The sequence below is a fragment of the Polypterus senegalus genome, chromosome 13 (assembly GCF_016835505.1).
Source record: "Polypterus senegalus isolate Bchr_013 chromosome 13, ASM1683550v1, whole genome shotgun sequence".
Taxonomy (NCBI): Eukaryota; Metazoa; Chordata; class Cladistia; order Polypteriformes; family Polypteridae; genus Polypterus; species Polypterus senegalus.
In genome coordinates this window covers 32,049,046-32,067,491 of record NC_053166.1, presented here as the reverse complement: position 1 = coordinate 32,067,491, position 18,446 = coordinate 32,049,046, and the positions used below count along the sequence as shown (strand labels likewise).

The 18,446-nt window shown below is 39.8% G+C and overlaps 1 protein-coding gene across 5 annotated transcripts in view; it reads right to left on the bottom strand.

Moving 5' to 3' along the window:
- Positions 1-18,446, bottom strand: part of sgcd (sarcoglycan, delta (dystrophin-associated glycoprotein)) — a 905,470-nt gene that overhangs the window by 265,979 nt on the left and 621,045 nt on the right. For all 5 annotated transcript variants that reach the window (XM_039775688.1, XM_039775689.1, XM_039775692.1 and 2 more), the window contains one exon: positions 16,728-16,913. In XM_039775688.1, the coding sequence (XP_039631622.1) occupies positions 16,728-16,913 (186 nt within the window). The remainder of the gene's footprint in view (positions 1-16,727; positions 16,914-18,446) is intronic.

The following is an 18,446-nucleotide window of genomic DNA, read 5'->3' as shown; positions in this document are numbered from 1 at the left end:
GGAACTCCATGAGCAACCGCTCAATCGACACAAAGTCAAACCAGCGGTAACCAAGGATTCTCCAAAGAGACACAGTACCAAAGGTGTCCAGTCTTCGTCTTAGATCACTGGATAGCGTCCATCCGGGTAGGTGCATAGAACGTTTGATTAAGAGTGGGTGAAAAAGGAATAAATGGTTATAAATAAATTTATAATAAATAAATTGTTTATAAAATGACAAAGTCTTTGCTAATAATTAATTTCTCTTTTTTACGATTAGTTTTATTAAGCTTACAATAAGCAAAACATGATTGAATCAAAAGTCCTACTCAAAAAAGCAGAGGCCTGGCAACATTTTCTAAAATTTATCAAAACTTGGTGTTTTCTAGTTTTAAAGAACACATTGCTTTTGTATAGAGTTACAGAGATGGGATTATGTCCTTTCAATTATGCAAGATAAGTTGGTGCACGAGCAATGTAGTATAGCAGACAATTTATTTATCATGGTAGAATCTTATGCCATTTGGTTTGGACATGTTCAGAGGAGAGATGCTGGGTATATGGAGAAAATGATGTTAAAGATAGAGCTGCAAGGCAAGAGGACAAGAGGAAGGCCTAAGAAAAGGTTTATGGATGTGGTGAGAGAGGACATGCAGGTGATGGGTGTGACAGAATAAGATACAGAGGACAGGAAGACATGGAAGAAGATAATCTGCTGTGGGAGCAGCCGAAAGAAGAATCTTATGCCAGGTGCTATTACTACAGATAATGCTGCAATGAAAATATGAGTAAGTCTGAGTCCAACACTATCTGACAAACAAGAAAATATTTTCCCTGAAAATCATTATAGTGTACAACATTTCCAAAACATATGACCTAATAAGGTTGGCTCTTGAAGATGTGGTTTGCAGTTACGATTTTGGGCTGGTTCTTCTAAAGCCTCACATCAGTGAGAAGAAGCTTCCAGTAACGAGAAGAGCTGTTGAGACTCTCACTAGCTTTTCTGAAAAGTGTGACACATGTGCTTGTGCATAAGAATCAGTTGTGTAGTTGAATCTACACAATTCTCATTATATTGACAGACAGAAAATTGCCATTTGTCCCTGATCATTTTTTTTATAATTTTTAGTTTTTTAAATTTTTTTATTTTAATCAAATCTTGATCTGATGAAGGCTGCATGTTATTTATAGCAGAATTACAGGGAGTAAAAGCTTGTATTAGCAAAATATTGGATAATACAAAGTAAGTAAGACCGAGTCATGCAGAGTATCTCTCTCTCTCTCTTATATATACAAAGTATATATATATATATATATATATATATATATAATCCAACATCTATCTGTCTGTCTATATGTATGTCCACTTTTCATGAGAAAACTACTTAGCGGATTTAGATCAGGTCTTTTTCTATAATTTGCTTGAAAATTCCATTTGATTTTGTGACTTCTCCCATTGTACTAAGAATCATAGTTTGCTTGCATGAGCGATTTATTCGTGCTAATCCGAGACAGAGGCTTTGGGCCGAGGGGACTGGGAACCTGGGCAGGGGCATCCTCACTCGCGCGCCAGCTCCATTCGAATCGCTCTACCTATGGCCACGTGTTAGAGTGGACCTTGCCTCTGCTTAGTTAGCGATATCTGTTTGTTTATTGATTGTAAAAGTTTTTCCTGTTTCACTACTACATGGGTGAAGCCACGGGGGACGACTAGTAAATTATACTTTTCCCCCTTTACCAAAGTATAAATGTCCTAGTCCAAGAAAAATGTTATATATGACAAAAAGAAATTACATTCCTTTTCAATCCAAATTCACAGATTGGTGTGCAAGCTGCTAGCTCTGGGATTCCCGTATTCCACCTGCATATGGATTAAAGACTTCCTGACAGACCGCACACATAGGGTTAGGGTGGGCCCTCACATCTCCTCGGCCATCAGCATCAGCACCGGCTCTCCTCAGGGATGTGTGCTGAGCTCCCTGCTCTTCACTCTGTACACATATGACTGCACCCCTGCATACCACAGCAACACCATCGTCAAATTTGCAGACGACACCACTGTGGTGGGGCTCATCTCTGGGGAGGACGAGTCCGCCTACAGGGACGAAGTGGAGCGGCTGACAACATGGTGCACTGACAACAACCTGCTCCCAAACACAGTTAAGATCAAGGAGCTCATTGTGGGCTTCAGGAAAAAGAAAACAGACATCAACCCACTCTACATCAGAGGGCACTGTGTGGAGAGGGTGTCAGACTTCCACTTCCTGGGAGTCCACATCATGAAAGACCTGTCCTGGGGTGTGAACACAGCTGGGCTGGCAAAGAAGGCTCAGCAGAGACTTTATTTCCTGAGAGTCCTCAGGAAAAATAACATCCCCAAAAACTGCTGGTGTCCTTCTATCACTGCTATATTGAGAGTATCCTGTGCTACGGCCTCTGCATGTGGTTTTCCAGCTGCACAACAGCGCAGAGGAAAACACTTCAGCGGATATTAAAGACTGCCCAGCAGATCATCAGCTGCTCTTTACCCTCTCTGGATGAACTGCACAGCTCTTGCTGCCTCAGGAAAGCAGAAAACATCTTGAAAGACTCCTCACACCCCGCTCATGACATGTTCCAACTGTTGCCATCAGGCAAAAGATGTAGGAGCATCAAAATAAAGACAAATAGACTGAATAAGTTTCTACCCTGTTGCTATTAGAGCACTGAATGCCATCTAATCACCTCCAATGCAGCAGTGCAATAGATGACATCTTGTGCAATAGTGTTCATGTGCAATTAAGGTCTTATGTTGAATGTGTGTGTTCTACCTTATTTCTTCTTATCCTTTTGTAATTATATTTATTTATATTTTGACACTGCAGGGACTGCACCTAATTTCGTTGTATTTGTTACAATGACAGTAAAGATATTCTGATTCTGAAAAATCGCTCTCTATTATTCTCCATCAAAGTTTGTTTTAATTTTCAGAGCCAATGTATACATTCATGTCTGGTTTAATATGCAGTCAATTTGCTTATGTTTAGAAAATTAAAAGCCAAATGATAAAAGGAACAGGATGACTTACTAAAATGCTATCTAAACAACACTTTGTTGGACGGTAAAGATACACCTTTTCTTTCTTAAAAATTCACAACATGATGTCAGTCTCCCTGCCCATAAACTCAATTTTCATTCTAGGGCATGTGCAGGATTACAGTTTCTCTTCCAGTGTATTTCAGGTGTAATCAGGGCCACTAGAGCCATGATCAGCTACAAAGAGGATTGTTAAGTTCCACTCATGGACCCAAGGGAAATATCTCAGGCTTCCCCGTTTTTGAGTGGGTCTGAAAGTCACAAATGAAAAAAAAAAGAATGCTTCAAGAGCTTGACATCTGTAATAGAAGAAAGGAACTACAGATAAAAATTCTGAAAGTTGCCTTTGCTGGCTTAATAGTAAATGAAAAGAGGGTTATTGATAATCATCCATTAATGTTTTAAACCACATGCACTTATCTTGGCAGTGCTGGGTTCAAGGTAAGAACCAAAACTGGAAAGGGCACCAGTCCATCACAGAGCGTGTGTTCATACACATACATGTGGGCGCAGTTTAGCGTTACCAATCAACCTAACTCATACACTGGAAGCTAACGTTCTTGTAGCAGTGTCTCTTTAGTGCACATGCTAAATGATTTGCATCTGGAACTTTTTAAAAACAGCTGCCATGTGATCACATGCACACACATGCACAAACACACCCAAAACAATGCACGTGTCGCCTGAATTTTTGGATCCCTTGAACACACTGGGTCAGCTGAAGTGTACCTGAGATAACACCGAACTATCAGCAGATCTTGACGAGACTAAATAGTGTTCAACTAAGAGGTAATGATCCTCAAGTCTAAGGGCTGTCTCAGTGAACAGTGGAACAATACAAATACAGAGTTTAACTAATTTGCAGCCAGTCATGTTTTGGCTTTGTGTTTCTCCTTGGTTTGCTCAGGTGGCCATCTGATTGAGATTTAATAGCGGCACAGCGGCCATTAACGTCTGGCCCTCTCTCAATTAATGGTGCTGCTATTCATTCTTCTCGATTTAAAGGAACAAATCACATGGAAAACGTATGTCCTCATGTAATCTTAAAACATAATTGCAATGATTAAGCTATAGTATATTACATCGACTGTCATTATTGTAAACATTATTCACTTCAAGCATATGAAAAGGCCTTGAAATCCATAGATGGAAAGTAATGATGATGAGCGGTACAGTACATGTTTAGCTGAAGCATAATTGTTTCTCTGTAACTGATGGGCAAATTTACCATCAGGGTGACTGAGGTGTACGCCCTAGAGCCCTGGTTGTAAAGCGTCTTTGGCATACGCAAGTAAGAAGGTAATGGTATCGTTCTTCTGTTTCTGACATTCCTTGCAATGTTCCACAAAATCCACATACTGTACGTTGTTACTCTCACAGTATAAACGAAGTAAAGTATGAATCGAACCTCCAGGGGGACCACCCCCACACTCATTTCATTTTTATATGTAATGTTCATAGAATGTTAAGTATATGAATGTGATATCCTGGGACTAGCAGAGTTCTTCATCTGGTCTTGCTGCAACTCATTTCCAAATGACATAGATAATACAGAAGAGTTGATACTTGTCACTCATTATACGCCCAACTTTTCCTAACTACCAAAAATCCAGCAGTTATCAAAGAATATAAAATACCTAGTCAGAGACGGTACAATTCTTGTAAAGAATGTCTCATTGCAGCCCCAACTTCACAGTAGAGCACATCATTCATTGCTGCCACTGCACCTCCATGCCCCCACATGTTTAATACATGCTTTAATGCATTTCATCATGAAAATGATATCAACTATACACCTTAACACTCGAAAATGTTCAGATAGCTGTAATATCATGAATGTAATGTATTCTGTGAGGAGATCGGTGCCTGTGCGCTCCTGTCTATGAAAGAGAAAGCCTGTTTAAGAAGCACATAGTGATTAATGACATATTAACATATAGAATCCAAAAACATTTCAACTGCTACTTTAGTTATGATGGGATTTGAGAAACACTAGTAAATTAAACATCGATTTTAAGATGAAGTTTACGACATTCTACTTTAATGACAAAATAAACTATGGGATTAAAGTGGAAATTTCGAGATTAAAGTTGATATTTCGACCTTTTTTTTTCTTCACTGTGTCCCTAACTTTTTCTTTTCTCGGTGCCCTAATACGCTTCCATATAACACTCTGACGGTGGGCTACGACTCTCCTTTTTACCTCGACTTTGACATCTCACCACTTCTTTTTTATTTCAGGCACTGTGCGACTTTCTGAACTTGAACCTTTGAGTACCACTCCATCAATTTCCTTTTATCACTTATACCACTGCCTAAGCCACCAAAAGATACAGTACATTTTTCTTTTCCTCCACTTCACTGAGTAGGACCTCCACTTCACATTCCATGAAGTTTTTTTTCCCCATGCTTTTGTCATTGTCTTTTCACAAAATGCATTTTTCCACTTTTGTCTGTATGCCATGTTTTAGTGTGAATTCTATACGCACGTCGTTATACATGAGTGTATTTATTATTTGTTTTTTCTACTAGTTGGACTATTTTTTCATTTTGCTGGTAATAACATATCAGTTCCATCTTACGTTTACAATTTACAAGGTCAGAACAAAATGTAAGCTAGATATACTTCCTTAGTTACAAGAACCTAACAAAGCCATTATCAATTCAATAGAAACTCACAGAACAAGAGTAACGTCAAACGCTTCTTAAACAAGCAAGTAAAATTATAAAAAGGAAGGGGGGCAGCTCATCCAGTCAGCTAGGAGCTACAAATAAAAAGAGTCTGGATTGAGACTTGATGCAAACCTAGACCTGAGTGTTCGATAGGGAGCATAGGACCTCACAAGTGTCTCCATATATATTTGTACTGACCTGTTGACTACTCTGCAGGCAGACATCAAGGATTTAAACTTAATACGTACTGCTATAGTAAGCCAAAGTAGTGATCTGAAAAGTGGACACAAGATATGCTGCTGCATTTTGATTCATCTACAGTGGCTTGGTGACACATGCCGGTATTCCTGATAACAGAGAGTTGCAGTAGTCTAGATGTGACAAAACCATAGCCTGGACCAGAGGTTTTGATGCATACTGTGTGAGATATGGTCTGAAGTTGTGGATGTTGTTTACAGTGTATCTGCCACACAAAGAGATCATTACTACATGGTCAGGGAAGATTGTCAATTACTACACCAAAGCTGAAATGACAATGAGCTGAGCTGAACAGAGATGGGCTGCTGAATAGACAGGTGAGCAGGCAAGGTCTGTAGGTGTGAGGTTGAGCTCGTGATGGTGTTCCTTCCTCCTGGTTGTAATATCAGTGAGACATGCTGAGATTTTAGCTGATACCATGTAGTCATCTGGAAGGAATGATGGGCACAGCTGTGCATCATTAGCATACCACTGGAACAGCATCTCGTTTATCTACAGCAGGGGTGTCGAACTCCAGGCTTGTAGGGCCGCAGTGGCTGCATGGTTTCATTGTAACCCTTTTCCGAATCAGTGACCAATTTTCACTGTTAACTTCTTTTCCCTTCATTTTAATAGCCCTGTTTTTAAGTTTTCAGTCCTCTGAATTTATTCCTTTTTTATTAAATGACAGCCAAACAGAAATGAGATGTGAAACGAGCCAACAGATGACCAGCTAAACTGAGATTTCAAACTCCAACCAGTCTCTTCATGAGAAGCCCATTCTCGCTGTTAATTAAACCTGTTAAGTAATTCTATGGCTTGTCACAGCAGTCATTTGAAAACTGTTGATTTTTTTGTTTTTTCTAAGAACACCGTCAAAATGTTTTGGTGACCCACGACATCAACCTTACAGATACCTTCACCTTTACTTTTAGATATTGCTTGATGGACACAGATAAACTGATCCTGTGGCAGCTTGTTTTGTGTCTCGTTATTGTTTGGCTGCTAATTAAGGAAAAAGAAACAACTAAGGGGCCTGAGTCAAGTTAATTAAAAGTGAAGGCAAAAGAAGTTAATTAGCAGCACTAATGGTGACTGGTCACTAATAAAGAAGATGGTTAGAATGACAACCTGCAGCCACTGCGGCCCTCCAGGACCGGAGTTCAACACCCATGATCTACAGGATCTACCATTTTGCATGCACTTTATGCGGCTGTGACCATGATGCTGTTAGTTGCTCAACTCCCTTGCCAGGCACGTGACTGCTCTCTTTACGACGTGTGACATCGGCATGCATTTACTATTTGAAGATAGCAGTATGTATTCACATATATTAGCTTATTAGATTCAAGACCCTTTCAAGTGAAGTGTATTAATGTTGTAGTCTGTATTTTGGCCCTTACACCTTAGATCAAGTCTTGCTCAGTTTTTGACCTTCTATTTCATTATAAATTGATTACTTTTTATCTACTAATCATTTCTTTCCATTGACAGCATGTCATGATAACAAGAGGAAGAAAAAACAGTGCTGTTGGTTATATCACCAATGGAATTCCTAAAAATAGTAAAAAATAAACAAAAATAAAGCAGCAAAATTACAACTCTTGACACCTGAGTATGGGAGATAACAGAAGCCAAAGTCTAAATTGACAGCGGACAAGCTGAGATTTAAACCTAGTTTTAAGGTTAACCAACCTGCTGCTGCTTACCAATAACCAAGAGTTGCTATAAGCTTAGTATTTCATAATGTTTTTACTATTATTATAAATATATTTAAAAAAGGGCAAGTCCTCTTAGTAAGAGCTATGAATGTAGCAAATTGATCTATTATCACTTCATACTGTTTGCCTCACTCACTGCTTGCCACGGGTGCCTTCAATGACCAGTTAATTCCATTAAGCAGTTTGGTGTCACTGAATGCAGAGAGCCATTACTTCAGGGAGAATTAATGGGTGCCCGGAGAGGCCTTTCTCTGGGCACGTGATCAGAGCAGGTGGAAAGGAATCCCTGGAGACTAAAACAAGAGCAAAACAATTATGTAAAGATGCAGATGATTACACTGCCTGCCAGATTGATTTCTAAATGGATTTCTTTAAAGTCACATCAACAGGAATTACCTACAGTTTTGGAAATTCTATGTCCAAGGTAGCAAATTACTTTTAAGATTATACACATAAACAGCCATCCCCAGGCACAAAACATTACATGTATCTCTTCCAAGAAAAATTCCTGTTGTGAATAAGAAAACAAGGGTTTTATCTTTTCTGTGAATGGTGGATTTTTGTACACTATTTTAACAGTCCCCGCTTTGGGATGTTAGACCTTCATATTTAAAGCTAATTAGTTAAATATGGACAACAACCCAGGAACAACCACTTTCAGGTTCAACCCAGCTTTTGGGTAAAGTTTGTTTTTGTGTAGTGGTTTGTACAGAGTGCTGTGACTAATCCATACATCCCATATTACTAATTACATAAAACATTTTCCCACTGCTGGAACTTTGTTTTCAGGAGCCAGTGAGTTCATGTACGATGTAGGCCATGGGCCACTTGTAGTCACCACATACCATCATGTGGAATTGTAACCTTTATGCAACATATGTGACGTGCAAAGACAAGTGATGTGGTGCAAAGTGAAGCGCATTTCGGCGTTCATGGGGGTCCACATCCCCCACATACAGTACTTATTGCTGCTTCGATACAGTCCATGGAGTGACACACTAAGGAGGCAACTATTCCTCAAATATGGAATATGGTGTAACACACCACAGATGAGGCTATGAATAGGATGCTGTGCAATGTGCAGTGCGATCAAGAGATCAAGGAGGGGCTTATTGCTTTGATGCGGTGCATAGAGAAGCACACCACGGAGGAGGGATGTGATGCAAATTGCGGTGCAATTGAGAGTTCATGGAACTCCTATTTCTTCGATGAGTGTCGGTGGCTCAATACACCACGATGCACCGTGCATGATACACCATGAAGGCTGGTTTGAATGATGTGGTGCAAATTGCAGTTCACAAGGGACTTATTGCTTTGATGTGGTGCACACCACAAAAGCGACTAGGAAGAGAGATGCAGTGTGCTGTCTAGCATGATCGGGAGTTCACGGGGGAGATTACATCTTCAATGCTGCACGTGGCACAGTTCTCCATCTTCTTCGATAACTCTCCAAAGTCCAAGCTACTAACATATTTATAAAAAGGTGCCAGTGATTGTGGTCAACCAATCAACACAATTCATTGCCCAGATCCAAACCACGAAAGTTCCTGGTTGAACAAAAAGTACATCCTACTCTCAAGTAGGACCTGAAAAAGTACCAGGAACTACAAATGGCCCGAGTTGCTGCAGTGAGAAAGCTACAAAAGTCCCTGGTTCCTGAAAAAATTCCTACAGTGGTAAAGTACCTGTAACAAGTACACATAAAGACACAGATTTGTTTAAATAGACAGGAAAACAAGGGGCTTTACATAAATATAGCTCAGTAATAGCTGCTCATTAATAACTTGTTAAACTAATAGCTAGTTGACAATGGAGGAGAGGAAAACAAAAACATCCCTGGGGGATCTATGGTCAGTTATAACAGACAAAGTCAGACACTGACACGGTAACAGAAATCTTGGCCAACTTGCTGCCCACCCACTGTTCGCCAAAAGCTTTGATGAGATTTCATAAAGCTGAGGAAATCAGATTGAAGGTATCATAGATCATACTTTTAAATAAAGGTGCTCTCAGAGAACTTTGATACTCAAATTACTGAGAATGGTTTATGGTGAGCACCAAATAACTTATATAAGCAGTGTAAATTCTGCAAAATATAATACTTCTGGAATGATCACTTTGAAGATAGACTATTTAAAAAATTAGTAGCATTACCCTCCTGTGGGTTCACCACCTGCAGGAAGAATAGGGGCAGGATGCGATGTGGGTGGCAATTAAAGGCAGAGGCATTTGTGGACTGGAACCCAGACACATAAGTTGGTGGGTGAGGCGGAGAGCTACTACTTAAATATCGCTCGTTTCTGGAATCAAACCCCTCATAAAAGGCTGGACTCTCCTTTATTCTGGAGTTGCTTATGCACAAAATGTCAGTTTAGAGTACCAGGCCTTCTTGGAGGCACTGGTGGGGATTCTGGAAATCCTAGGGATCCTCCATAGTCCTGCTGGGAGACTTCAATCCTCATGTGGGTAATGATGGAGACACCTAGAGAGGCATGATTGGGAGGAACAGCCTCCCTGATCTAAAGTTGAGCAGTGTTTTGTTATTAGTCTTCTGTGCTAGGCATGGTTTGTCAATAACGAACACCATGTTCGAACATAAGATGTCTCATAAATGTGCTTGGTACCAGAGCACCTTAGGCCAAAGTTCTATGTTCGATTTCATAATCATTTCATCAGACTAGTGGCCGTATGTTCTGGATACTTGGGTGAAGAGAGGGGTAGTGCTGCTAACTGATCACCACCAGATGGTGAGTTGGGCCAGATGGTGAGGGAGATGTCCGGACAGACTTGGAAAGCCCAAGTGAGCAGTGAAGGTGGACTGGAACCTTCTGGGGGAGGGCCCTGTCCAGAAGACCTTCAAATCCCACCTCACAAAAGAGCTTTTCGCACTGATGCCGAGAACAAAAAGTCTGAATGTGCCTTGTTCAAAACCTCCATTGTGGAAACAGCTGCAAAGAGCTGTGGCTTAAAGCAAATTAAGTGCCTCTTGAGGTGGCAACCCAAGGACCCAATGGAAGACACCAGAGGATGCCATAGGGCTAAAAATGAATCCATTATGTATATAGTTAGCACAGGAGATGCCAGAAGCAGCAGAGAGGTGTCGACAGGCCAAAGTGGCTGTAGCCTTGGCGGTAAGGAAAGCAAAAACCCAGGTGTGGGAGTGTGGGAGGAGTTCAGAGAGAGCATGGAAAGCGAATAACGAATGGGCTCAAAGTGGTTTTGACAAACCATCAGGCGACTCAGAAAGGGAAGGCAGGGATTTACCCAGGCTGTTCTCAACAAGGATGGAGAAGTGTTGACTCGGACTGAAGATGTTGTCTGGTGGTGAAAGGAACACTTTCAGGAGCTCATGAACCCAATGAAACGCCGTCCATTGACTGTGTTCCTCGAGGGATTCTGTAGGGGATGCTGGGAGTATATGCGTTTCCGGGGTCCCTAATAAGGGCTATTCATTCTCTTTAAAATCTCAGTGAGAGCTGTGGATGCATACTCAGAAAAATATCAGCACCATTTCCAGTGGTTGTGGGACTTCACCAGGGCTGTGCTTTGTCTCCTGTCCTGTTTGTGATTTTCATGGACAGGATATCAGGGCACAACTGGGGAGGGGAGAGGGTCCCGTTTGGTGGTCTTAGAATTGTGTAACTGCTTTATGCAGATGATGTGGTCCTGCTGGCTTCATTGAGCTATGAATTCCTGCAGGCATTGGAACAGTTTGTGACCGAGTGTGAAGCAGCAGGTATGAGGATCTTGACCTCCAAATCTGAGGTTATGGTCCTCACTAGGAAAAAGGTTGACAGTCCTCTCTGAGTGCAAGGTGAGTTACTGCCTCAGGTGAAGGAGTTTAAGTACCTTGCCATCTTGTTCACAAGTGAGAGGAAAAGGGATGGTGAGATCGACAGATGGATTGGGGCGGCAAGCACAGATATGTGGTTGCTATACTTATCTGTAATGGTGAATAGGGAGCTGAGTCTGAAAGTGGAGCTATCAATCTACCGTCGATCTCTGCCCCTACCCACACCTACAGTCATGAGCATTGGGTAATGACAGAAAGAATGAGATTGGGGGTAAATGTGACTGAAATGAGCTATCTCCGTAAGGTGGCTTGTCTCTCCCTTAGAGAAGAGCAGACATTTGGGAGAAGCTAAGAGTAGACCCTCCACATCAAGAGGAGCCAATTCTGGTAGTACAGGCATTTGATATGGATGCCTCCAGTACACCTTCCTGTGAAGGTTTAATGGGCATAACCAAATGAGTAGTGACCCCGAGGAGGACACAGGGCTCACTTGGAGGATTATATCTCCCAGATGGCCTAGGAACACCTTGGGATCCTGCAGTATGAGTTGGCAAGAGTGGCTGCAGAAAAGGACATATGGGTCTCACTGGTAGGACTGTTGCTCCCACGACCCAGTCATGGCAAATGAATGAGTGAAGCATGAATGAATGAGTAGCATCAGCAAATTATGGGAATGACTTATTGTTTGTCAACACACATAGTGTAGAGTACTGGAATCAGGATCTGTCAACTACTATTTCCACGAAAATTATGCACTCTGAAGTATAAAGAGCATTGAATCTCATTGAAAAGGCTATAATAGCACAACTCAAGGCCAGTTCACACTAAAATATAATACACAATGAAAATCCAATATGCAGTATAAATCATCACAAGGCCATAACTCACAGGGAAATAAACAACATATATTTAACACAGTGAGCAGAGAGTTTGGCCAATCAACAGTCCTTCTATAATCTTTTTGAAAATTAACTGGCAAGTAAAGCCCTGGAGGTAGCAAATGTATCTGAGGATAAGAAACACATTTGAGCACCAATAGACTGCCTTGTACCTACATAGCATGGCTTCCCCTGTAATAACTACTTATTCAGAAACTTACATATAAAATATGGCAATTTCTGTGCAAAGCTCCTGTTTAACATACTGTAGCTTCCAATGCCTGCCCATTGCTATCCCCAGGGCCAGTGTGCTTTCAATTTTTCCCCCAGCATGAGAACACGGTGTGCAGCAGCTTTATGACTCTGATGGTCTGCAGGGTTCTGGCTCTTAAGGCGGAAAAGAATTGAAAATTTTATAATATCTAATATAATTAGCTTAGAAGAAATAAAATCATTTACAAATGTTTTAAAAAATTGGTAATATAATTAGAGAATAAACCTGTAGTGAAATTATGAGCTACTGTATGCCATACTGCACATTCAGCTGTATTAGTTTTTAGAATGTTAAACACCGCAAAGCAGCAACAAAAAGATTTTTAATAGCGTAGAGACATTCTTTTACTCCCAAATTCCTTGTATCAGAGAGCTTTAGCCAATATTCTTTAGCAAACTGCTAAGCAAAGTCCAAAAATTCATGTCTTAAAAGCTGTGTGAGATCTCACCAAAATACCAGTGACATGCTACCAGACAGGCTCCGATTCCACGTGATTATGAAAGCAGCACCAGATGAAGAAATGCAAATAAGGGGTCGCACATTGGGTCGTTGTCCCAAGCTTACCATGGTGGATGAAAGTACAGAACTGTGTTTTTTCGTGGTGGATATCGCGGCAGACAAAATTACATCAGTCTTTTTTCAAAGTTGGATGGCCATAAGTACCCCACTAACCTAGGTACAATGTTACAGTGCCCAAAAACATTTTTTGCATACCTACTTTGAAACAGCTTGTTGTGCCCCCGTGACCTGACGCTTCCAGGAAACATGGCCTCACATCTCCATACTGTCTTGTGTGTTTCCTTCAGGCATTCTCTCACATTTCTGAGTTGAAATTTGACTTTTTTAACAGTTGGGAGATGAACTTCTAGTTAGAAAGCGTTGTCACCTTCTATGTGAAGCCACAATGGCTTTCTCCAGTCTGCTCATCAGGCGTTTCAGGTGTTACAATTTTTGGAGAGTTTTCAATTTTTTTTTTTAAATTTTGTCAGTATGGGAATTTTTTGATATTATTTATTACTGTCGTATTATTTCATTATTTTATTTATAACTTTGGACAGCATTTTGTTTATTGTACACTGATTTTGGATTTGGCGGCCATTTTGTGGATAGGAACACATCCCCATTGCCATCATATGATGCCAGCAAGTTGCACATTATGGCATCACTTCCAGGAAATCAATAAGGATAATTTGTGTTCCTCTTAGCTTGCAAAACTTTATATTTCCAAAACAAACAAATGTTTGTGGCATTAGTTGTTAGTTTAATCAGAGACTGTTCGGGGCAAATGACATTTTGCATGTTCTTTTCTACTTTGAGTTTTGATTTGTGTATTGGGCTTAGTTAACTTTCAGTTTTGTTTTGATTTATAGTTTTGACCCCAGCTATTCCTCTGACTTCTGTTTTGACCTTACCATCTCCTAGTCCTTCCTAAAAAGAAGCCAAATGTATTTATTAATTTCCAACTAAGCAGAACATCAAGTTTTGTTGATAGGTGACTCTGATATAGCCCAGTTTAAATGTGTGTGAATGAATTTAAAGTGGGCCACTGTAATAAGGATGGAATCTTAGACTTGAGGATGAACTTTTGGACAACTGTTTATTATATTTTCTATCATATTTAAAAGGCTGATTTACTGATATTCTAACTAGTACGAGGCAGTAACAGAAAAAAAAATATATACTGGCTGGGAGATGCGGCAGTCAAAGCCTAACAGATCTTCTGTTGAAGTCAATGAAACCACCTACTCCATTGGGCTCTTGAGCATAACTCTTAACGAGAAAAGTGCTCCAGGGATGCTGTATAACAGCTGACCCTGCACTCTGACCCCCAGAAATCTGGTGAAAAGATCATTTCCCCTTGGAGAGTAATAAAGTATATCAAATCAAACCAAAACCAACATTAAAAATTCAGCATCAAAAAACAAGAGCAAAAGATTTGTTCTGTTTTTTATTGTTCAGTTGCAATCTTAGAGTAATCTGTCAAGGTTGGATACACAAGAATTACCAAGGATGATCTTTAAACCATCTCCCAGATGACGTCACAAATGAGTGCACCCCAGGGAATTCTGGGAAGGATTTCCATGATGATGGTCACAACAATAGCCTTAAATGGTGATGTCCATTGCAATAAAACATAAACAAATTATGATCTTTTTAACAAAGTAGGATACAGCAAAAATCCAGGTTCTTCATGTATCAAAACCCCATTTTCCTACATAATTCATTAAAATGACCCTTAGGAGCCTTTCTAAAAATGCCTAATTTCCAAAGATCATAACAGTTCTAGCTAGAGTGTGCTCCGTGGCTTCTATTTATTTAGCTAATTTGTGTGTTCTTTTTATATTTTAGTGTATTATTTTTCATGTGTTTATTTTAATTTCATATTTTATGTTAATTTTAAAAAATTATTTACTACTTATGTGTAATGAGTTGTTCTCTCATGTACACTGTATTTTGTGGGTGAAACCCCAAGAGGCAGGGACACCCTGATATCACCCCTGAAGGACCACCCTCTGCCCATATAATATGGAGCTGAAGAGTGGACCCTCCAGTGGTTCATTGTCGTGTCATTTAATACACTTTGTCATAAGAATTGATTTTTCTCATTTCTGAATTTTTGCTTGTGTTTTGTGGATGCGGTCATTTGAATTGCATATTGGGACTTGTTTGCTCTGGGCTGCCTTTTATACAAACTTTTTTTTTTTTGCATTTTTGTTTACATTTTTTGCCACCTTTTGTGCTTCTTGCATTTATACAATAAATATCTTCATTTATAAATATTCTACTCTGCGACCAGTTCTTCCCAGCCAAATATTTTATGGCCCCTTTTCGTAGAACACTAAGAAGATTGCTTGGAACTCTGAAGGCCATTTCCTCATTTTGGGGCTGAGTAAGCTGAAACCACCCTATGGAGGTGGAAGGTCAGATTCCCTGGGGTGAGGCCTACTCAAGGCAGGCTGGGGAGGCCTGGCCTGGCCTGGCCTGGGTGGTGGAGCTTTTAGGATCCCTCACACCCTTTTCACTATTAAAAGGCACTCAGTATCAAAATATAGAAAAAGCATGTACTAGAGAAAAACTTTAAGGTTTAGACAAAAAAACTTTGCACTATAACTTTTAGTTAATCTACAGTTAGGACTTTCTTGCTTGCTTTGATTACAACATAACAGGTCAAAACCAGAAAAAAGAAGAACTTGATGTTATCTGATTAGTGACATTAACCACATGTTTGAGTGTGCAAAGATAAATTATATGTGAGAAGAACACTGATTGGTAGAAGGTTCAAATACATATGTTGTGCCTAGCTAGAATTTGTTAAGGGAATAAGGCCTGCACATGCTAAACTATGACATCGCATTGGGACAAGGGGTACAAGTAAGAAAGGACAAATATAGGACTCTCCAGCTGCCCTCTGTCTCTCTTTTTCCATCAGTTCCATCCAAAGATTTGCTGCTATCCATCTAGGTTAGTTGCCTCACAAATTTTGCTTTGTTTTTCCTTAAGACATATTAAGAATCTTACTTTAGAAAATGTTATCCTATGTTGAGTGAATAAAAGTTTGAAATTTGATAACTGCTTTTCTTCTTACTTTGAACTCTTTCTAATAAACTTCCTGGGGTCTAGATGTAAAATAAGGGAGCAATTTCTAACCACAGACACAGTCAACCCTAGCTAATGCTGATGGTGAACAAAAGTGGAGCTGTAGACTGCAGCTGCATTTCCATGATATGCTGGTAATTGTGACTTTAATAGAATGAGAGTCCAAAGTTTAAAGTCTACATAAAACAATACAAAGGCAAGGATAGGACCACTACCAGGCCATCCCATGATTAAATAGCCACACAATGTGCTATTGTCCCATCCAGGGCTGATTCTTCCTTTACACCTAATGTGGCTCAGCTATACACTGGTATCCCCTAAACCTTGCATGCATTAAGAAAATTTCTGGTTGAATTTACTGAGAAGAAGAGTATACAGACTCAAATACTAGTGGTGGTTACCATGTATAGTACTTTAGGTCTTTAGTACTGCAATATTTTGACAAAACGCAAAGTTGGTTTAACAAGCAGTAGTTTTAACGTGTTTTAAGTATTACTTACGATTGTGAAATTCATGACCTTTAGGATCCAGATTGTCAAAGCAAGGTTGACCAGGATTAGGACCATCAGCAGAAGGACAAAAAAGTAGAGACAGCGTTTCCGCCAGCCATAAATTCCCACTTTATATACGTGCGGTGCTTCAGAACTTTGGACATTGTTTCTATGTGTGTATTGTTCCTGGGTCATCTATGGAAACAAAACAAAAAACAATGAACTTCAAAGCATACACAAGCGTACAAAAATTAAAGAAATACAAAATATTGAAAATTGTAATAATTGTAATAATTAAATGTAGAAAGCAATCCCTAAGCACTAATGTCAGATGAAGACACCAATTTGTTTTAAAATTGGCTGTGTCTAAAATTGTTGTAGGGGTCATTTTATCACAGAAATATTCCAATGAGAACCTTAGACATTGACGTGCATTCTTTTCAAAGAAACCATTCCCTACTGAAAGCAATAATGATGTAGGGATTTTTTGAACTTTTCTTTACATAAAACTGACATTAGCTGAACGAAAACATTGATTTGTGGGAGCAAAATGTCCTTTTGTAATTTATATGGAACAAAATGTTCTTTTTTAAAGTTTGCTAAATGAATAAACACTTAAGCTAGACAGTCACTTTTCTCTAGCAGATTTAATTTTGTAATTTCTTATTGTTCAGGAAAAAACAATGGTAAGGCTGATGCAAACTGGACAATATTGAAATAGATCCTGGACCCATTATCTCCCACGATAATTCCTTGGTTCACAAATTTTACTCCTCCTTGTTTCGAAGATCATTTTCGGGCAGCTCAGTCTTCTAAACCTGTCACTCTTAAGTTATCTGAGGGTACGTATTATGTTCCTCAGAACCTGAGAGGTCCAGTGTTGGAGCTCCTCAGTCTAAAATGTTTGCCCGTTGGTATATTGCAACCTATCTCGTGTCTCTATCAACCGTGGGAATCAATTTCAATATTTGGTCTTCCCTTATTTTGGCTTAATTCATTTTTCATTTTCTTTTTGATTGATTATATATAGATTTTTTATTCATACAAAATTTCATTGTCCTTGTCCTTCCAAGCCAGAGATGTTATTATTTTCCTTCATTTTTGCATTTTGTAGGACATTGACAGGTAACTTTTGGCCATTATGGCCCCACGCAGGCCTGAAAGTCGATGCATGAGTTTGGAGTGTGGCTGCCTGGGGTGAGGCCTGTTTCTGAGGCTGACCCTGTCATGCTTTCACTTATTTTCAGGTCTGGGTACCCCTTTTCACCACTTGGTGTTACTGTGCATTACAACTGAATAAACGGCAATAGCCAGTTCCAGAACTGATGCCTATAAAAACAGGGCCGATATATAATTGCCAAGTAATCTAACCTGCACATATTTGGAAAGTTGAGGAAAATATAAACGAACATGTCAGTTCCCCTGAGACAGTAACCAAACATGTGATTGTAAAGCAAGACCATTGATCCTTAAGACAGCAGCACTATGTTGTCTTAAAGATTTGTTACACCCTATACATGTTACAAAAAACTTGAACTTATACTCTGCAACACCCCAATGGTCTTTTGTTGCAGGCAATGTTGCCATTACTAGTGCACTTACCAGCAGGACATCAATCAGCCCAACTCCTCTGCTGCAGGATAAGGTCACTGCCACAATATGCCAAAGCACACACACAATGAAGTGAAAACCTTAAGTACTTTTTTTCATCATTTATTGCAGTGAAGG